Raw genomic sequence first — 21,971 nt, forward strand, 5'->3', positions numbered from 1 at the left:
TAGGTCATGGAGATCTTTTCATCTCGAGTGGCTTGTCTGGGCTCTTAACTGACAAAGATGTCTCTTGGTTTTATCTTTGTTCTTGGGGCCTGGCTGCCTGGCTGGACTTACTTCCAAAAGTTGTGTCACTTCCCCTGGAACACGTCAGGAGGAGGAGGATATGATTTTAAAGTAATTCAAATCTAGCCCTCCTAAAACCCTTCAGACCCCCTCATTTCTCTCAGGGCCCCCTTTGCAGCAAAATCTTATTCTTTGGGCCCCTGGGCAGGGCGAGCTGGGAAGCGGGCCCGCATCCGAGGACCGTGGAGGCGGAGGGGAAGTGCTCCATTCTCTTTATTTCATCTTTCTCTCCTCCTCCCCCTGACCCCTTTTCTGTCTCTTCTTCCATATTTCCAAAAATATATCGAGGCCCATGTCACAGTATGACACCAACTTTGCCCACTGGAAACGTGCGGTTTAGCGAGCAAACCCATCCAGCTGTGGATACATCACCAACGCCAGGCTCACGCGCCTTCGCCACCCCACAGCCCCGCGCCCGCCTGCTGTCCAGCCCATTTCCGTGCCCAGGCCCCGGAGACCACCATCCGCCTTCTGTCTCCACAGTTTTGCCTTTTCTAGAAACTGCATATTAGCCGGGCATGGTGGCGCTCGCTTGGAATCCCAGCACTTGGGAGGCTGAGACAGGAGGATTGTGCAAGTTTGAAGCCAGCCTCGACTACTTAGTGAGGCTCTCAGCAACTCAGTGAGACCCTGTTTCTAATAAAATAAAAAAATAGGTCTGGGAGTATAGCCCTGAGGTAGAAAGCCCCTGGGTTCCACCCCCAGTACCGCAAAAACAAAAATCAAACATTTCACACCTTTTATCATCAGTGGTGCTAGGAATTGAACCCAGGGCCATTCGACACAGCCCTTTTCTTCTTTCTTTTCAAACGGGGTCATGCCAAGTTGCCAAAGGCTGGCCTCAAATATTTGATCCTCCTGTTTCAGCCTCCCGAGTACTGGGATTACAGGCCTTTGCCACCACGCCTGGCTTTCACTTAGCATAACACGTTCATACATATTGTGGTCTCTTCTCTGGGTCTTTTATTATTTTTTGACCTACTTTTTGCTCTCTTTCTCACACACACACACACACACACACACACACACACACACACACACACACTTTTCTCACTGACCCTCTCTGACCTTTTTCACCCCAAGTTCTGACTTAGACCTTGTGTCCTAAGCTGTAACTCCACACCCCCAGCCTGGCCAAGGCACTGCCCATGCATCACCTCAGTGGTGTTGGGGGGCCAGGGGAGCGGAGGGGAGCTGGGATGTGCACCCCAGGGAGGGAAATAAGCAGGAAACAAAGGTGGGAAAATAAAGTCAGTTTACTGAATGCACGGCGCGTTCCACTGGGGCGGAGTGAGGCCTGAGCGGCGGCGGGCGCCCTCAGCCGTGGGACCCCGCTGCCAGGCCTGCGGGGCGCTGGGTCCTCTGGGGCTGAGGGGTGGCGGCGGCCAGTGCTCGGGGCTGGACAGCCCAGGCTGCTGGCCCTGTGCGTCTGGGACTCGGCCGGTCCCTCTTGTTGCGTGTGAATGAAAAGCTGGACCCCAAAAGAGAGTAGCATAAGGTGCAAATAGCAACTGTGAAGAGGAAGAGGAAGAGGAAGGGGAAGGGAGGCTCGTGGGGACACCGGAAGGCCTGCTGAGTGGAGAGGTGTCCGCCGAGCTCCACAGCCAGCTCCCTGGCTAGACGACCCGGCCTGGGTACGCGCTTTCGTCGCCCAACTCGGAATCTAGAAAGCAGAAGGATCTCTCAGGCCGCAGGGCCACAGCAGGCCGCAGGATGGGTCACTGTGGCCGTGGTAGTCTGCGGGGAATGGCGCCCTGCCCCTCCCCCGCCCACCCTGGCCCTGTGGCCAGTCACACCTGGGGCTACAGTGCCGGAAACTGTGTGGGGAACAGACACACCTGCAGGCCGGGGCTGGAGGATTCCGTGACTGCACCCGCTGGACAGGGCTTCCCGCTGGACAGGGAGCTGCCCAGCGAGCGCATCTTCGTTGCCCTCATCCCCACGCTGCCTGGCGCAGGCTGAAGCCTGGGTCCCATGAGCTGCCCCATCCCCTTGCCCATTCTGTGCTTTCCCCAAAAGGGGATGCCAGGACCATCCCCCTGTGGAGGGCTCTCCTGCTTGGGACGTGACCCAGCTTCTGCACGTGCGCGGGGCCTGGGCTGGCCTTTGGGAAGGGTGCTGGGCCGCTCCCGCCTCTGCCTGCCCAGCTCCTGTGCAGAGATTGACAGGCGGTTCTGCTCCCCTCCCAGGCCTTGGTCTTGGCTATGGCATAGTGATTTGTGCCAGCGGGGAAGCAGCTGTTGGGATGGGAGGGCCAGGGACTCTCGCTGGGTCCCCTCACCTTGATGCTACCTGTGGGCCTTTGTGCGGGGCTCTGGTTCCCAGGCTAGGGGAGGAGGCCCGGGAAACAGGCCCACTGAGCCTCAGGGCATCTGTCACCTCTTTGGCACCTGGGGTGTTCTGGTGTTTTGCCTTTTTCCTTTCCCATTTGCCTGGACCGAGCTGGGGACGCTCACAGCAGTGACTCAGGCTGGCAGCCCATGCCAGCCAGGTGAATCATGCCAGGCTGCAGGGGGGAGGGGCGCGGGGAGCGGGGGAGGGGTCGAGGCCTCGGCTGTCTCTGGCTGCTCTGCCTCTCTTGATAATGGCTCTGGCGTGAAGCCAGGCAAGGGCTGCGACCGGCCAGGGCTCCAGGACGGTCCCCTGCGGCGCAGGGCTGTGCCCGCCAGCGTCTGGGGTGTGTGCGGGCGGCGGGCGGAGAGCTCCTGGACCTGCATCTCCAGGGGAGAGCTGGCGGCCCTCATCCTGGGGCTGGTGGAGTGGCGGGGCGGATCCCAGAAATGAGTGGCGGAGGCGGACCACCAGGGCATCGCCTGCCTCCAGCAGCAGGGAGGGCGGCAGGGTGCCCGACCTGCCTCCAGGAAGCCTGCTTTTTTAAAGCACCCCCACACCTCTGCCGCTACGGGGGATGCTTCTCCGCCTTCCAGAGAGGCGGCCTCCCGTGGGGGCCAGCCGGGAGGCGGGGTGCTGCTTCCCAGGGCCCGAGCCGGGCGGGGGCTGGGGGCGGGAAGGGCGGCGGGCGCAGCGGCGGGCGCGGGGCACTAGGGGGCGCCCCTGCCCAGCCGAACCCGCGCGGGCGCGCCCGGGGCCGCAGGGTCGGAGGGGGCGCCGGGGAGGGGCGCGGGGCTGCGCCGGGCTGCGCCGGGCTGCGGGACACCGCTCCCTGGGGCCCTTTCGGGAGCCGTCGGCCGCGGGGCCGAGGACCCGGGAGCCGATGGCCTGGGCGTCTTCCCGGGAGGTGATGCACCACGGCTGGCGGCGGCACAAAGGTCCTTGCACCGCCCAGGCGGAGAGCCGGTGTATGGGGGTGGCCGCCCGAGCGCCCCCGGGGCCTCGCGAGCACCAGGGGGTCTCCGGCGGGCTCGGCTGCACCCCGCGGCCACGCCAGAACTCGGCCCCACGGGCTCCTTTTGTGAGTGAAAGGAATGGCCTCCCCCGCTCTGCAAGGGTCAGCGCGGCTTCCCAGGACCGCGTGCCCTGCATAATAAACCGGTTCTTGGGGGCGCAGCTGCCCCACCCTGGGCAGCGCTGAGCTGGCTCAGCAACTCTTGGGCCAGCTCCCCGAAGTATCCCCACGACGGATGACATCAAAACCCGAACAGCCCGCAGGTGAAAGAAAGAAGCATGCCAGGGTCCCCTCCATCGCCCCAGGGAGGAATTTCTGGGAGGGCCGGGGGTCTGTCCGTGGTAAGTCCCCGGTGCCTCTAAGGGTCACGCCTGCCTGGGAAGCCCTGTTCTAAACCTTTCAGGGCAAGGTCCTCTGTAGGACTCCAGTTGTCACACCCCGCAACTCAACGCAGGGTTTAATCTCCCTGCTGATGGCCAAGTTCCTCTGAGTCTGCCTTTGAGCCCTCCTGCTTTAATTAATTAATTAACTAAGCACCTTTTTTCCAGTCGGAGTTTCTGTGGGCTAAGGAACAGGGAGGAGCCTTTCCTGGAACCTGCTTGAAGCCCGCTGTCCTGCCATCTTTGAGGAACCCTTCTGAGGAGACCTGCTTGCTTTGTTCACCCCTGCTCACAGCAGACCCACTTGACTGGGCCCAGGAGTGAGAAAAATCCAGCCAAGCCATTTGCTTGTCCTGAATGGGGTACTTTTTGCTGATGGCCAGACAGACCCCTTTTAGGGTTTGGAAAGAAAAAATCCCAGATAGGATACTGAAGGAAACTGACAAAACCCCTCGAAGCTCCCCCAGGTGCTGGATGCTGGAGGACCTCAGCAAGGAAGAAAAACTCGGAACACCTTATCCCGCGCCCAGTGATGCCCTCTGCCCCTGTGTCGACCCTTTCCCTTGCTTGCAGGATGAATTAAAATTCTTATCTGCTCCAAATCCAGCGTCCTTGAACCTGCCTTCCGGATTGTTAGCTGCTGCTAGTTTCCCAAGCTTTGCTGGTTATTTTTGCCTCTGGGTGGTGATCATGATTTCCTTCCATAGTATTAAGTTCAACACACTAACAGAAAAAGTCATTTAGCAAGCACCCTCAGAATGGCAGGACTGACCCCCAAACCTACTTTCATTTTCTTCCGGTCTGGGTTGTGGGTAATTTCTTGATAACTGTGGGAAAGAAGACAATGAGAAATGAATTGTTTTTCCAATGCAATTGTGAACAGATGCATAATTCCCTAGTCTCGAGAATGTTCTAAGAACCCCTTACATCACCTTAAAGGGGCAGGGTACTGGCCGAGGGGCAGAGGATGGTGTTCAGCATGGACAGGGTTCAGCGGTCCCAGGGATGGGGCCGCAGTGATAGCCCGGATCACCTTTGCTGTTTGGGGGCATCTAAATTTGGCAGTGTGAACAGACTGGCTTCCTTTCAGCAACTGATCTGAACAGCAGTATCCCTTTCTGATGGTCCGAATGGCTTTCGCAGGCGCGGGGGCGCAGGCTGCGCGGCTAACTGGCCACTTGCCTTACCCCTGGCTTTTAAACAATCGGTTGCATTCTCTGCTTGCAGGAAGCAGCAGACCCATCAAGGCCCTGGGCCCTCTCTTTGTTCTGACTTTATGGCATTTTGTGCCTCAATAAGAAACACTGTGTACTCCGTGGGAGCCCATTGTGCCAGGCTGCAAAGATGTGGGCTCCGCTGAGGAAGGGCTGGTGCTCTTCCCCCAGGAAGAAGAGGGGCTTTGTGACAGGCAGGGCACAAAACAAGGGGTGCTGGGCACTGTTACTGGGCAACTGCCTGGCCTGTGTGCAGACAGCTCTGGTCCCTTTCTGTGCCTGTGAGTGGGGGTGGGGGTGGAGGAGGATGGAATTTCATCTAGCGTCCTGGTTACCTGGTAAATGATCCATGGGGCAGTGTCAACCTCTGCCTCTGTTCTCTCTGGGCTGCCTTGGCCAAGGCACTGGTGTCTGGCTAACCAGCCTTCACAGTCTACCTGGAAACTTCATTTTGGTGAGCAGGGAAGTTTTTCTACACTGTGGGCCAAATCCGTGTTTTGGGTAGATCTGATCCTTCGGGGCCTTTTGGTTCCATTGAAGTTGTGTGGGCCCTAGACATGGTCCATCCAGCCTCACGCAGGAATGGGTTACTTCTAGACTCACCCTGCCCCCAACCACCACACTGCCCCCCTCCCCTGCCACACAGCCTGGCCTTTCCACCATGAACAGCACACCTGGGGGAGGAGACAGAGGAGGGTGATCTCTCCAGGAGACACTACTATCAGATAGAGACCCAGGCTAGGTGAATGCTCGGGACAGGGGGCCCTGGGAAGTACCGCTTGAGCCCGGGCCCCCCGTGTCCACCCAGGCCTGTCCTTCCATCTCCCATGCTCCTACCCAGGCCCCCCTGAAGCTGTGCCTTTACTCCTGTCGCCTGGTCCCAGCGTGGAGCTCCCTGAGTTTTCACTCAAACACCCAAACCTCCTGGCCTGTCAGTGCCAGGCTGGAAAGGCTTCTGTAGCCCGAGCCACATCCCAGCCTTTCCTGCTGGGCTCCCCGACACCTGCAGCTCGGCTCACTTCCTGCAGCCCCCACACATCTCCAAACGTGCGGGTCTTTGCATTTCCCTCTGCGTGGGTGCCGTCCCACTCCCACCCAGTCAGGACTCAGCCTAAGCATCATCTCCATGGATCGGCCGACAAGAGGGGTCACGGAGGGGTGTTGCCACCAGGCTCCCAGGGCAGTGAGGACCAACGGCCCGAGGCCCCCACCCGGACATGCAGGGTTAAAAGCAAGGCACCCAAGTCCTGGCCCGTGACCCTCAAGAGCCTGGCTGGAGAGCGTGTCCCAGAGAAAAGGACTCTGCATCCCTCCTCACTGGTCCCGTCTTCTCAGGACACACGCACAGTTTGGGTGTGCTCGGGTACAACATGCGTGGGCTCTCTTTGGCTCCGAGTCCCTTCTAGGCAAGGAGTATCCTAATCGCCTCTGATTTCCCCAATCTAATTTAGAACTGGGCATATAGTAAGTGTCAGAATAGATGCATACCATGAATTTGGTGTGTTTGCTCTAAAATTCTGTGTGATTGCTTTCTTTTGTTATTTTCTTTTGTAGTACTAGGAATTGAACCTGGGGGCATTCTACCTCTGAGCTACATCCCCAGCCCTACTTTACACCTGTAATCCCAGTAGTTGGGAGGTTGAGATAGGAGGATCGCAGGTTCAAGGCCAGCTTTGGCAACTTAGGGAGACCCTGTTTCAAAATAAAGAATAAAAAGAGCTAAGGATATAGCTTGGAGGTAGAACCCTCCTTGGGATCAACCTACAGGACCCTTCCCCCAAAAAGTTACTGAACACCTATTGTACAGCAGACACTATCTAGGTACTGAGGAGCTGTGAGACACAAAAGATATAAGATTCCATGCCCCAGTAGCTGATGAACACCTCCCACTCGAGCACACCACTTCCTTATTCTGCACATATTTGCTTTTAATCCACCAATGTTCCTGGGATCCATAGTGTCTGGGCTCTGGTTAGCCGTCAGCTAGCACCAGGAGAGACAGGTGTACAAGTCCTGGCTTTGCCTTCAAAGAGCTCCCAACCTCACTGGGGAGACAGACTGTCTGTCAATGGACTGTTGGAAGCCCGGGAAGACTTGGCCAGGAAAAATGCTGTTGATTTCACAGCCTATAGGAATCCACCCACCTGATGGTTCTCCTTCAGGTGCCGCTTTCCAGTTATTTTCTGTCTTTATAAATATGTCTCATCTCTTAATTTGATCATAAGCTCTTCAAAGAAAGGGCCATCATGGCGCCATAGCTGGTGGCCATGTTTCCCACCCCCGTCTTAGCCCCTGGTGCAGAGAGCGCATGTCGGAGTGAAGGAATGAGTGACAATCACCACCATTAGCAGACATTCATCCCTGGGCCTCTTAATGAGACGCAACCAAGAAGCCCAATGTGAATGGCTCCTCCAGTTCTGTAGGGAAAGGAGCCAGCCGGAAGGAAGGTTTCTCTCCCAACTTAGTGCTTCTGTTTTGCTAAATTTTACTTGCAGATTCTGAGTATCTTCTATAGAGAAATACCAGGACACAAGTCCAGAAGAGTATGAATTTTCTTTTTTGGTACTGGGGATTGAACTCAGGGTCATTCTAGCTCTTAGCTATATTCCCAGACCTTTTTATTTATGTATTTATTTAAAATTTTTTTAAAAAAATTTGTTTTGGTGGTCCTGGGGTTCCTGGAAACCTATCTCTGGGCTACACTCCCAGACCTATTATATATATATATATATATTTTTTTTTTTTTGGTGGTACTGGGGTTCCTGGAAGCCCTTCTACCTCCGGGCTACACTCCCAGACCTATTTTTTATACTTTTTTATTTGGAAACAGGGTCTCTTAAGCCAGCGCGCGCAGCTGGCTTCGAACCTGCCCGATCCTCCTGTCTCCGCCTCCCAAGCGCGGGGATTACAAGTGTGCGCCACCACGCCCGGCTATTTTATATTTTTATTTGGAAACAGGGTCTCTTAAACCAGAGAGGCTGGCTTCGAACCTGTGTGATCCTCCTGTCTCCGCCTCCCAAGCGCGGGGATTACAAGCGTGCGCCACCACGCCCGGCTTTATTTTTAAATTTTGAAACAAGTTCTCACTAAGTTGCTGAGGCTACTCTTGAACCTGAGGTCCTCCTGTCTCAGCCCGCCAAGTACTGGGGTTACAGGTGCGCATCCCCACACCAGCTTTTGGCTGCCTCTTAGCTAATTCGTTCTAGTTACTGTTGATGGTAAAGGGGGTGGGATCGATTTCAGGGTTTCTCAGATGTGAGCTGGTGGGAAGAAGAGCTCAGCCTGCCTCTTTCTGCTTTCCAGCCAGGTTCCTATCTTGCTCCAAGTATAACTTACACCTTCTCCAAAACAGCTTCACCAGAGGGTTCCTGAGAGCCAGGGCTCCAGGGCCTTGGTTTCCACCCTCGGGGCTGAACGTTCATCTTCTCATCGCTTTGTAGTCCTGGGGGCTGATGTTGGCCACCTCGGCACGCTGATGCTGGGGCCCTCCGTGACCGACATCAACTCTGGATGCTTTGAAGTTTAGTGTGTAATCAAAAGTTCATTAAAAAAATGTGGAATCATGAAAACAAGGTTACAGAAATGTGAAAGGATCATTTCCTGCTTCCTGTACTTTCCTTTTAAAAAATGTATGTCTCTGAGGAATTTATGTCACCGTTAAAACCATGAAGAGTTAAGTAAGGAAGGACAGGCTCAGGTCAACGGGAGGGTGAGATTCCTGAGGAGCTCTGTTGGCAGAGACCCAGCCTGCCCTTTTAATCGAGAGCTCAGGGTCTGAGGAGGGAATTTCAGCCAGAAAGAAGTAGGAACGAATCTAAACTTCTTATGACTAATGGTTTGAATCCAGTCTTTTTAATAGAGGTGGCTTCAAGAGCAGCCCAGCAGGGCCAGAGCAGTGTAAGAACACCCAGAATTAGTGGGTCACAACCCCCAGGCAGTGACTGGTGCTGGCAGACACCTCCTGTCCACTTGAGAAGGGAAGAAGAGGGGGAGGAGAGGCAGAGAGGAAGCAAAGGAGAAAAAGAAATGGAGGACGGAAAAGAGAGGCACAGGGGGCGATGGCAGGTCCGTCTTGGCTTCCAGCGTGTCCTGGGCCCCCAAACCCTAACAGCATACCAACCCCTGGCGTGAGGAAGAGGGTGCCCTGTGCTGGCCCCGCTCTCTCCTGGCCTGACCACAGCCAGCCATTGATGAAGAGGGAAGCCTTGGGGCTCAAGGTGCTGGCTGGCAATGACCAAGCGCACCGGGGCTCTGGAGGGGTCAGCCAGCGGCCGGTGCTGATGCCGAGGGCGCCTGTCCCTGCGTACATGCGGCCTCTGAGAGGCCCCGGGCTTCTTGTTTGTCTGTTGTCGTTTGGGCGCTGGGGATCAAATCCAGGCGCATTCTCTTTGGAGCTACATCCCCAGCCTTTTTGTTTATATATATTTTTTAATTTGGTGGTACTGGGGTTCCTGGAAGCCCTTCTACCTCCAGGCTACACTCCCAGACCTATTTTATATTTTTGTTTGGAAACAGGGTCTCTTAAGCCAGCGAGGCTGGCTTCGAACCTGCACGATCCTCCTGTCTCTGCCTCCCAAGCGCGGGGATTACAAGCGTGCGCCACCACGCCCGGCTTCTATTTTTTATTTTGAAATAGGGTCTCACTAATATTGCTGGGGATCTTGCTAGGTTGCGAAGGCTGGCCTTGAACCTGCAACACTCATGTCTCAGCCTCCTAAGTGCTGGGATTACAGGTGTGCGCCACTGGCCGGGCCGCTTGTTAAAGGAAGGGCAGCCACAGATAACTCTTCCTTGTAGATACATGGTTACTTTTCTAACAGAGCCACCACCAGCACCTTTATTGCTTGACAGCCTTTCTCCTTCAGCAGGCACACACATAGTGTACAGGCATGGGCACTTGCCTACACACACACACACACACACACACACACACACACACACACATGCAAAAGGTACCCTGAGAGCCAAACCAAACAGGAAGCGAGGACCCATCTTATGGTTTGATTGATGGTCAGCTCTCCTGTAGGAAAGGTCCCACTTTTTCATGGATCCTCCGTTTGGGGAGTGGTACCCCCAGCCCCAGCATCCTGGCAGGCCTCTATTTTGGGGGCAAATGTCCCTAGAGACTCACTCAGCTTATGTGACCATCAATGACCATTTAATTACTACTGGTGTTTAATACGAAGCAATTATGTGATTATCACTTTTCAGCCAGAGGGTCCCCGTATGCACACTTCACAGCTGCTAAATCTTAGTCCTAACAACGAGAGCCCCACATCCTACCAAGTGACCGTGAGGACCTCAGCAGATGCACATCTCATCAACAACACCGCAGGGCTTTTCGGGCCGTGGCGGACGGCGCTGGGTCGGGGCCAGGCTTACCCTCTCCCTGGAGGCCCGGCCGTAGTTGAGTCTCATGAGTTCCGCAAACCGTTGCTCATAGAGGTGAAGCAGCAATACCAGGTACAAGCCTGAATTCATCAGCTCATTTTGTGCCTAAATATGGAAAAGAAAGCTTGTCAGTTCGTCTACAAAATGTTCCTGATCTCAGTCACGGGGCAGAGGGCACCAAGACTAAGAGGCTGCAAGACGCGTGACAAGGGGCAGGCTCCGGGCAAGGCCAGACCTCGGGGAGCAGGGCAGGGGCTGGCGGGGCCGGGCGGAGGCCGGGCAGCCATCCCTTGCCGTGTGGCCCCTTCCACCTGTTCCGCAGGCACCTGTGCAAGGCTTGGTGCTGGGTGTCATAGGCAGCACAGAGCAGAAAGTCTGGGCTCCCTGCTGAGACCCCATCCCCCGATGGGGAGACCCTCGCTCCTGACACAGGAAGCAGATGTGTCTGGTGCCGTGATGGAAATGCAGAGAGGAAAAGAGATTGGTGGAGCATGACATAGGGGGAGGGTTTTTAAGAGGAGGCGGCCACTGATGGTCCTTAAAGGACGAGAGGGACTTCAGCCGGGGGCTAGGAGGGGTGTCTGGTCCGGCCAAAAGAGGTGGGGGAGCAGAACACGCAGCGGGCAGGAGGAAATGGGGTGGGTGTTTTTTCAGATTTTTAAAAATATTTTGGCATGAGGGGGGATATGCAAGGTGGGGATCTCATCAGACAGGTTGGACATCATGCTAATGAGGACAGGACAAGGACCAGATGTGTCTTAGAAAGACAGAGGCCACCGTGGGATGGTCAGGGACATGGGTGCCACCCGGGTACTTTTACAAGATTCTTCTTCGCCCAGAGAAAGGGCTGCACACCTCAGTTGGGTACATTTCTCCCTTTACAATTGGGTTATTTTTATTTTTTCTTGTTTGCAATGCTGGGGATTGAACCCAGGGCCTCAAACATGCTAGGCGAGTGCTCTGCCACTGGGCTTTACTCCCAGCCCTAGAGCCAGAGTTGTTGTTGTTATTATTATTATTATTATTATTATTATTGTACTGGGGATTGAACCCAGGGCCTCAAACATGCTAGGTGAGTGCTCTGCCAGTGGGCTTCACTCCCAGCCCTACAGCCAGGGTTGTTGTTGTTGTTGTTGTTATTATTATTATTATTATGGTGCTGGTGATTGAACCCAGGGGCCATTCTACCTCTGAGATAAACCCCAAACCTTTTTTGATTTTTCATTTTGAAACAGGGTCTAAGTTGCTGAGGGTCTGAGGGTGGCCTCGAACCTACAATCTTGCTTTCTCAACCTCCCAAGCACTGTAATTATAGGCATACACCACCCATGTGGAATAACCAGGCTTGTTGACAGTCTCACCTGAGGCCCTTTTCAGCCGGTTGGTCTAGTGTCATTTGGCCCCTGAAGAGTGTCCCTGCAGGGTCTCAGATGGCGCAGGGCACCTCAGGGCCTCTGCTGAGCTTCCTTTAGTCTGTTCCCCTGTTGTGCCTGCCGCTGCCCTGCCCTTCCTGGCCACGCCCAGGTCTCCCTCACAGCTGTTAGGAATGTCATTGGCAGGGGAAGTCTTCTGGTGAACCTCAGGGCCCCCAATTGCTCCTTACCCCCTGACTCCTAAGCATTCCTCTTTATTCCTCTTTATTCTGGATACCACAGCTCACACGGGTTAATGTTCTTTCCTTCCTTCCATGCTGGGGACTGAACCCAGGCCTGGTGTCTGTTAGGCAAACACTGAACCACACCGAGCGGCACCCCTAGCCCATTTCTGCGTTCTCGTGGTGGGTGGGTGGCATTTCATTTCATTTTCTCTGTGGTGCTCGGCACAGGTTCTACACAGGGAGGGTGTGGCCGGGCGGCCATGCACCTCTGGTCTTAGCTCCTTGGCTGTGCTGTGAGGCCTCACTCCGTGGACTCTTCCTGGAGCCTCAATAAATCAGCGGCATCATGAACAACCCCCTCTGCAAGGGAAGGAGGAAAGGGAGGCCTTCAAGGCCCCTCCTGTCTTCGTGCCAACACCCCGGGGTGGGCTCTGCGAGGGCCCTGCGGTGCTCAAGAAGCTGCCCAGTCCTGGGGATCCCAGTGCCCCTCAGAGGCGCCGCCCTTTCCTTTCCCCTTGGGAAAGGTCAGAACAGTGACTGTGTGCCAGGATAGGGAGGCACAGACTTGACACCAGACCACTTGGTGTCTCATCTTCTTCCTGCAGCGGGCACAGGCGGGCGGGCGGGGCGCGTCGCTGTGGCACCAGGGCAGCTCCGGAGGCTAACGCAGGGCGCGCTTCTTCCGCTTCTTGCAGGACCAGCTGCCGGGAGGGCGAGGAGGTGAGCGAGCAGGTGGCCTTCCCCTCAGTCAGGCCAGCTCCGGATCCGGGTGGCACCTGGCCTCAAGGTCACTGCCCAAGGCCACCTCGCCACGGGCCACCCAGCTGTGAGGGCAAGGCTGCCATCCTTAGCAGTCGCCCGTTTTCAGCTGTTGGTTGTGTTTTCTGTTGACCTTGGCACAGAGCAGGCAAGAGCAAACTGCTTGTTTGCACTTCTTCTGTTTCATAAACCTCCTTCCGCCTTCCCTGGAAGAGGGGCCTGCGCGTCCCTTGCAGGAGCATCTCCACAGCCGCCTCCTCGAAGGCCTCGGCCACCCCACGGAGCCTGGCCCTGGCCGGCCTCCCTGGCCGGGCTTCCTCCCACGAGGCAAGCCCACTCTCCCCGCGCTGCCAGGGAGCCTCTGCGTAGAGACCCTGGGAGGCATAATGGCAAATCAATCAGCTGGAAAGTGGCTGGGTCCTCTCAGGTTTGTCAAAGCGTTCAGGGAAATCATTTACTTTTTATGACTCAATAAGGCCCGGAGGCATGCAGATGGGAAAAAAATCCACTAATGTTTTCTGCAGATAATTTGAAAAGTCACTTCTAGCAGCAGATTGCGTCTCTTCTGGGTTCTGTGGGAGGGGACCTGTCATGCGGCGTCATAAACCTCGCGACTCGCCTCCTCATGGCCGGCCAATCAGAGGGGGCGTTGGTGGGCAGCCCAGAGTCACCCTTCCCACTCCCAGCCACAGTGGGAGGGACCTGTAACTGAGAGCCCTGCGACATTTGTTGTGCAGGTGCCAAATGAGCTGGATTTGGGAGCATTATTTATTAGAGCTACTCCTGACCCGCTCCCGCCTGGGCCCAGTCTCATCACACTCCCACAGGGCGTCCCCTCTGTCAACAGACCCAAGGGACTGGGAGTGGGGGGCACGAGGAAAGGAGAAGGCGCGGAGCCCTGGTCAAGAGCGCAGGACGGCATGGTCCAGCCTCCAGCCCTTTGTCCTTTTTTTCTGTTTCCTTCCACCCATCATTTTTGTTAATAATCACTTAGGCCAAGAGACTTACTACCGATGGCAATTCTCAGTACCCAGGTAACGCAGCTGACGAAGCCGACAGACAGCCTGGCTGAAGGTTTTATCAAGTCTTCAGATATGTTCCAGCGAGGCTCCCGGGTCTGATTAGGTGCCTGCGTGTGTCCAAGGACATCTGTCCTCTGAGAGATGGAGCCAGGCCAGGCCTGTGCTTCAGAGCAATGACAGCCAGAAGTCGGTGGAGACCCTCCTGTGCAGAGACAAGCGTCCAGAGCCAGGATGGCAGGAGTGCGTCTCCGGGACCTGGCGGGCGTGGCCCGCGGTCATCCAACGCCGCCGGCTTTGGGCATGGAGTTTTAACCGTGTGGGGCCAGAGTGATTCCATTTAAAAAGCGGCACAGGTGACCTCTGCTCTGCTCATTTCCCCCAGGTGTTATGTAAATTGAGCGAACACAGGTGGATGTGCTATTTTGCAAAACAAAAATATCTTCCAGGAGGCAAGAATTAAAGATAGAACTGCAGGTACATTGTCCGGGCATAAGATGTGTTAGGGCCAGGCCGACATCTTGTTGGCGCCTGTGCCCTGGAGCCTGGCCCAGTGCCTGGTATAGAGTGTGTGCTCAATAAACACATGCACAGATGAAAGAGGGGAACAAAGCCTCGAGTTTGCACGTCCCTTGTTCTGACCCTCCCACACCATGGCAACCGCTCCCTTCGGCCTTCGTTGTGAGAAGGCAGACATTGTGTTGGTTTTGAGCGTCCTGGTATCTCCAGCACAATGCTTGGCATATAGGATGTTCTTAAGTGTTTTGACTCTGTGTGTGTGTGTGTGTGTGTGTGTGTGTGTGTGTGTGTGTGTGTTACTGAGGATGGAAGCCAGGTACATTCTGCCTTTGTGCTATATCCCCAGCCCAATTTTATTATTTTTTATTTTTTATTTTTTTATTTTTTAATTAATTAATTAATTATTTATTTATTTTGGTGGTACTGGGGTTCCTGGAAGCCCTTCTACCTCCGGGCTACACTCCCAGACCTATTTTTACATTTTTATTTGGAAACAGGGTCTCCTAAGCCAGCGCGCGCGGCTGGCTTCGAACCTGCGCAATCCTCCTGTCTCTGCCTCCCAAGCGCGGGGATTACAAGCGTGCGCCACCACGCCCGGCTTATTTTTTATTTTGAAACAGGGTCATGTTTCAAAACATGAACCTGAAATCTTCTTATCTCAGCCTCCCAAGTACTGGGATTACAAGCATGTACCACCATGACCAGCTCAATACATGCTTGAAGGTTAAATTTTCATATTATATTTGGTACAATTAAAAAAAATTGATACCTGGCACTATCCCAGGCCAATTAAATCAGAAGGTCTGGGGATGAGCCTGAGCATTGGTGTTTTAATGTTGGGGAAGGGCGGGGGGAGCTTCAGCTAAAGGTCTAAAGCTGTTATCTGAGCTGGGCATGATGGTGTACACCTGTAATCCCAGTACTTGGGAGGTTGAGTCAGGAGGATCTCTAGATTGAGGCCAGCCTGGGCAACTTAGTGAGAGCCTGTCTCAAAATGAAAACAATAAAAAGGACTGGGGGTGTAGCTAAGTGGTAGAGCACCATAATCACCACCACACACACAAACACGCCAAGAAAACAAAACAAAAAAGCAAATAAAATCCCACAAAACTGTTATCTGGGGTGGTAAGTATGGGAGATTTTTTGCTTTTTTTTTTTTTGCAGTAATGGGGATGGAACCCAGGGGCATTCGACCTCCGAGCTATACCCCCAGCCCTATTTTTATTCTTTATTTTGAAACAGGGTCTCACTGAGTTGCAAAGAGCCTCACTAAGTAGCAGAGGCTGTCCACGAACCTATCCTCCAGTCTTAAATGCTGGGATTACAAGCTTGCGCCACCATGCCCGGCCATGTTTTGTTTTTTAAAGCAAAACAAAATAACAAAGTGGGAAAATAGATAAGAAAAAGAATTAGTTGGTACGTAGTTGAGGTCAAATGAGAGCCAGGCTGGGCCAGAGCCAGTTCTCGGCCTCTGCTGCTGTCGTCCCTTCTGTGTTCATGTCTAGATTTGGCACCAGCTACCCCCTTCTTAAGAAGGGGACCCGGCTACCGAGGAGTGCCAGCGCAGGGAGTGGCTGAGAGGTCGGCCTGAGCCAGTTTGGGCGGGAAACAGGGCCAGGCAGTCAGGAGCACAGGGACCTCGCAACAGGGCGGGTGCTCTGGGAGGGGACAGGTGTCCACGGTGCCTCCACCGCAGCCTCCCCAGCTTTGCGCTAGAGGGCTGTCTTTGTTGGTGGAGAGCTGCTGACTGCTAGCACATAGACGCCATCAAGTTCAGACGCTGTTGACTTCAGGACACCTCCTCCGCTCCCCTCTGCAGTGACCGGCAAGCACTGGCTCCCGGGGCCTGGTGCTCCCGCCGGTGGCTGTGTTTCCACTCATGATTATAATGAAGGGTGTTTTCAAAGGGCTTTGATGGCCTGTCAAGTTCTCACCGAAATTAATTTGAAACCTTTTCTGCTTCCATGTAATTACTGCACAGGACCTTTCCACTCCCCCTCTGGAGCCACTCTCCCGCCAGCCGGTCCGGTGGCCAGAGGTGACCGAGTGGGCCCTGTGGAGAGGTCCCTCTGGCCTCCCGGGTTGGGCTGGCCGAAGAGCACAGGGTGGAGGAGCGAGAGCCTGGGCTGCGGCCTCCTGTGCCCTGTCTGCGGGGTGGCGGCCTGCCCCGGCCACTGTGACCCGCTAAGTGCCCTCGCCACGTCCCTCATGTCAGGTGGGGCCTGGAGTGGCCCCGGCTGCTCCTTCATCCAGCCCTCGCCATGCTGCAGCATGCCATCCCCTCTCTGCCCAGACCCCGGCTACGACAATGACCTGTCATTCTTTCTCGAATGTGCTTGTAGCCACTTGTGGCCAGTGGTGGGGTGCAGTGAGTGGGCACATGGTTCATCCAGTGATGGGCTCTAGCCCGGGCCCTGGTGCCAAAGAGGCTGGCGTCACCGGGGCCCTGGTATGGCAGTTCTCGGCCCCGGGAGGCTTCCCTGTTTGGGCATCATTGCTAGGTGGTGGCTCCCGTCTCTTCCTGCACCCATCCCTGTGAGGTGGAATTACTCGCTTCCTGCAAGGGGGGAAATGAGGCCCAGGGCCTGCACCAGCTACCCTGAGTCAGGTGGCGCCTTGGGGAGGGAAGGGGTTTTAGGAGAGACAGGCTTCCAGTGCCAACTGGAAAAAAATTGCCGTTATGGGGTCACTTCTACAAATAGCACCAGTAGCTGGAGGCGACATGGTGGCAGTGGCTTGGCAGAAGAAGAACAAACAACATGGCACGCTTGGGCCCAGAGGGGTCCACGCAGCCTTCCGGGAGTGTTCCAGGACGCCGGCCTCACCTGCCCTGTCCTCAGCAGGCCCCACAGGAATTTCCCGGAATGGGTGACTTTTGGAGATGAACCTGTCCGCACCCTGGCTGGCACCCAAGGCGCAAAGCACTTGCAGGGCTGGCTCCTCTCAAGGTTTTGACTCCAATGTGCTCAGCATTCAAAACTGTGAGCCACGGTGTTTCTCACTTACATCCTAGCGCCCCGGGGGTCATGACTAATGATGGGCGACCCTTAGGCCTCAAAATACTAAATTTATTGATCAAGAAATTATTTTCAGTCTGGCATGGTGGCACATGCCTATAATCCCAGTACTTGGGAGGCTGAGACAGGAGGGTCGCAGGTTCAAGGTCAGACCCCGCAATTTAGCAAGATCCTCTGAAACTTAGTGAGACTGTTAAAAAAAAAAATAGGGCTTCCTGGGCGCGCCTATAATCAGCAGGATCACAGGTTTGAGGATAGCCTCAGGAAGTAGTGAGATACTCATTAATCTAGTGAGACCCTATTTCAAAATAAAAATAAAATAGGGCTGGGGTGCAGCTCAGAGGTAGATGTCCCAGGACTCAATCCCCAGCCCCCCTCCCCCCCACACAAATCCTCTTCTTTCTCCTTCCTTCCTTCCTTGCTCTTTTCTGTTGTATTTTCTCTCCCCAACCCCCTGATGCCCAGCCTCTGCAATGCTAATGAGGTGTTATGCCCACGATATCAAACTTATTAATTAAGCCATCCTGATATCCTTCTCATTCTCATCAATGTTTTGTTGCTCTGTCTAGCACCTTAGGATTAAAAAAAGGAAACTGCAGAATTTCCCAGATTCACACACACCGTTTTGACTCAGCTGTCAAAATGTTTGCAGAGAGAGGTCTGGATACAGGCTAATAACGATCCAAATGCGGAAGTGAGTCCCCTCTGAAGGGTGACATTTTGGTAGTTAATGATGATTTTATAGTCTTAAAATTATGTGCTTTTACAGCCATGATTATTAATCATTTTTTGAATCGAATCATGTTATAAGGGAGGGCAGTTTTAAGTTATAATACTGTTGGCCTATAATCATTTGATAAGTATTTATTAACAGCTTATTATGTGCAAGGAACCTCGGATCTGAACATTCAGTACAATACAATGTAAGGCACAAGTGAAAGCCACAGAGGTAATTTCAACCTTTCTAGTAGTTGCATTAAAGAATGAAAAAGAGTGCCAGGCGTGGTGGCGCACACTTGTAACCCCAGCGTTAGGGAGGCTGAGGCAGGGGGATCATGGTTCGTGGACAGCCTCAGCTACTCAGTGAGGCCCTTTACAACTCAGTGAGACTCTGTTTCAGAATAAAGAATAAAAAATAGGGCTGGGGGTGTAGCTCGGAGGTAGAATGCCCCTGAGTTCCATCCCTAGTACTGCAAAAAAAAAAAAAAAGAAAGAATGAAAGTGAAATTAATATTAATAACACATTGTAGTTGGGTGTGGTGATGCCTACCTATAATCCCAGTACTTGGGAGGCTGAGACAGGAGGATCATAGGTTTTTTTTTTTTGGTGGTACTGGGGGTGGAACCCAGGGGCTTTTCTACCTCCGGGCTATGCTCCCAGACCTATTTTATATTTTATTTGGAAACAGGGTCTCACTAAGTTGCTGGGAGCCTCACTAAGTAGCTGAGGCTGGCTTCGAACCTGTGCGAGCCTCCTGTCTCAGCCTCCCAAGCGCTGGGATTACAAGCGTGCGCCACCACATAGGTTTAAGGACAGTCCCAGCAAGTAGTAAGACTTAGCAACTTGGTGAGACCCTGTTTCAAAACAAAAATAAAAAGTGTTGGGGGTATAGCTTGGAGAGAGAAAGCCCCTAGGTTAAATCTCCAATACCATAAAACCAACCAACCAACATATACATACACAATGTATTTTATTAACCCAATATATCTAAATATCATTTTAATGTACAATTACAGTTATATGTTGCTTTACAAAGGGGATGCACTCTAATAAATGTGAGCTGATTTCAATGTTGTGTGATCATCACAGAGGGCACTTATGCAAATGTACACGGTGCAGCCTGAACACCCAGGCTGTATGGTGTATACCTGACATGTGTGGTCCTCACTGGCTGCAAGGTCGGTGCGCCGTGCACACTGTAACTTACCTGTGTATGTGTTGGGGGTACTGGGGATTGATCCAAGGGCATCCTACCTCCAAGCTACAACCCCGCGCCTATTTTACTTATTTTTTATTTTGAAACAGGGTCTCACTAAGTTGCTGTCCTTGAACCTGCAATCCTCTTGTCTCAGTTTCCCAAGTATTGGGATTATAGAAGTATGTCACCGTGCTAATTTCATAATATTTATTTATTTATTTATTTATTTATGGGTCTGGGGATGAAACCCAGTGGCACTTGACCTCTGAGCTACACCCCCTGACCAATTTTTTATTCTTTATTTTGAAACAGGGTCTCACTGAGTTGCAGAGGGCCTCACTAAGTAGCTGAGGCTGTCTGTGAACGGCGATCCTCTGGTCTCGATGTTTTGTGGTAGTTTTTTTTTTTTTTTTTTTTTGGTACTTGGGATTGAAGCCAGGCATTCCACTTCTGATCCAACCCTCTAGCCTTTTTATTTTCTCTTTTGAAACAGGATTGCTAAATTGCTGAGGATATCCCTACATTACTGAGGCTGGCCTTGAACCTGTGATCCTCTCATCTCAGCCTCTCAGGTACAGAGATTACAGTCATGTTCCACCATGCCTGTTTTTTTTATTTTTATTTTGAAGCAGGGTCTTGCTAGGTTGCTGCGGGTCTTCCTAAATTGCTGAGGCTGGGTTTGAACCTGTGTTCCTCCTATCTCAGCTTTTCAAGTACTGATTGCAGACATGATCCACCAGGTATTAAGTCTTTGAGAAAGTATTTCTCCTTCAATTTTTTATTTTTTTGTGGTAATGGGGATTGAACCCAAGGATATTTTATCTCTGAACTATACCCCCAGCCCTATTTTTTATTCTTATTTTGAATTAGGGTCTAACTAAGTTGCAGAGGTCCTCATGAATAACTGAGGCTGTCCTTGAACCTGCAATCCTCCTGTTTCAGCCTCTCAAATACTGGGATTCTGGGATTACAAGCATGCGCCACCACACTCGCCTTTTTTTTTTTTTTTTGGCCCTGGATGGAAGGCAGGGGCATTGTACCAAGCTATACCCTAGCCATATTTTTTAGTCTTTTTAGTTTTGAAACAGAGCCTCACTGAGTTGTGAAGGGCCTCACTAAGTAGCTGAGGCTGTCCATGAACCTCAATCCTCTGGCGTCTACTTCCTGAATGCTGGGATTACAAGCGTGCGCCATCACACCCAGCCACACCTGCCTTTTTCTCCTTCAATTTTGAAGGATAATTTTGCAGAGTACAGAAGTCTAGGTTGATCAACATTTTAAATATTTTGTTTTCCTCTCACATGGTTTCTAAGAAGTGTAATTATCTTTGCTTTTATATAGGGAAGGTATTTTCCCGTTGAGTTTTTTCAGGATGTTTTTCTTTATCTTTGAGATTTTTATCTTATATATGTGGTATGTCATGGTGTAGGCTCCTCCTCCTCTTTCTTTTTCTCCTCCTCCTCCCCCTCCTCCTCCCCCTCTTCCTCCTCCTCTTCCTCCTCCTTCTGTTTGGCATTTATCCTCCTTGGTGTACTCTGAGCCTCTTAGATTTCTGGTGTCTAATATTAATTTGGGGGAAATTCAAAGCCATTATTTCTTCAAACGCATCTTCTTTCCTCTCTTCTCCTTTGGCATTCCCATCACACATGCCACACTGCTATCATTTGGAAGTTGATGGTCCCCCAAAGGTCCATGTGTTGAGCACTTGGTCCCCGAGGTGCTGCTGCTGGGAGGCGGGGCCTAGCGGAAGGTCTTTAGGTTGTGGGGCGTGTCCTTTAAGGGACTGTGGGAGGTGGGGCCTAGCGGAAGGTCTTTAGGTTGTGGGGTGTGCCCTTGAAGGAACTGCTGGGAGGCGGGGCCTAGCGGGAGGTCTTTAGGTTGTGGGATGTGCCCTTAAAGGGACTGCAGGCCTGGCCTCTTTTCCTTTTCTGCTTCCTGGCCAAAAAGCAAGCAGTTTGCTCCATCATGTGCTCCCTGCTGTCATCCTCAAAGGCACCTACCAGAGGCCCAAAGTGGAGGGTCTACCCAATCTTGGGCTGAATAACTTCTTCTTTTGGTACTGGGGATTGAACTCAGGGGCATTCTACCTCTGAGCTACCCTATTTTATTTTTTATCTTGAAAAAGGATCTAAGTTGTGGAGGGCCTCTTGAAGCTGGCCGTGAACCTGCGATCCTCCTGTCTCAGCCTCCTAGTACTGGAATTATAGGTGCCCACCACCATGCCTGGCCATACATATTTTTTCTTTATAAGTTAACTATCCCAGGCATTTTGCTACAGTGACAGAAAGGTGACTAATGCATGCCCTTTGTATAATTGTCCTGCAGTTCTTGGAGATCCTGGATTTTTTTCTTCAGGCTTTTTTCTCTTTTTCAGTTTTGGCAAATCATGCTGTAAGCTCAGAGAGAGATTCTTTCCTCAGCTCTGTCCAATCTACTAATAAGCCCATCAAAGACATTCTTCATTTCTTTCACAATGTTTTTGATCTAGTGCATTTCTTTTTCTTAAAATTTCCAGTTCTCCGCCAGCCGTGGTGGCGCACACCTATCATCCTAGGACTTGGGAGGCTGAGACAGGAGGATCAAAGGGCTAATAACAGCTTCATCAATGTAGCAAGACCCTCAGACACCTAGCAAGACTATTTCAAAACAAAAAAATAAAAAGGGATAGGGATGTGGCTCAGAGGTAAAGT

The 21,971-nt window shown here is 52.8% G+C and overlaps 1 protein-coding gene across 1 annotated transcript in view; it reads right to left on the reverse strand.

Annotated features, from left to right (window-relative positions):
- Positions 1-2,572: 2,572 nt before the first annotated feature.
- The window catches only part of MARCHF10 (membrane associated ring-CH-type finger 10), a gene marked incomplete at both ends in the record, with an annotated part of 38,196 nt that continues 18,797 nt past the window's right edge, over positions 2,573-21,971 (reverse strand). Inside the window, 6 exons of the mRNA XM_080714098.1 lie at positions 2,573-2,626; positions 2,740-2,933; positions 3,012-3,527; positions 4,631-4,673; positions 4,880-4,990; positions 10,443-10,556. Of these exons, the coding sequence (XP_080570224.1) occupies positions 2,573-2,626; positions 2,740-2,933; positions 3,012-3,527; positions 4,631-4,673; positions 4,880-4,990; positions 10,443-10,556 (1,032 nt within the window). The remainder of the gene's footprint in view (positions 2,627-2,739; positions 2,934-3,011; positions 3,528-4,630; positions 4,674-4,879; positions 4,991-10,442; positions 10,557-21,971) is intronic.

The sequence above is a fragment of the Muscardinus avellanarius genome (assembly GCF_963383645.1).
Source record: "Muscardinus avellanarius genome assembly, chromosome: 16".
Lineage (NCBI taxonomy): Eukaryota > Metazoa > Chordata > Mammalia > Rodentia > Gliridae > Muscardinus > Muscardinus avellanarius.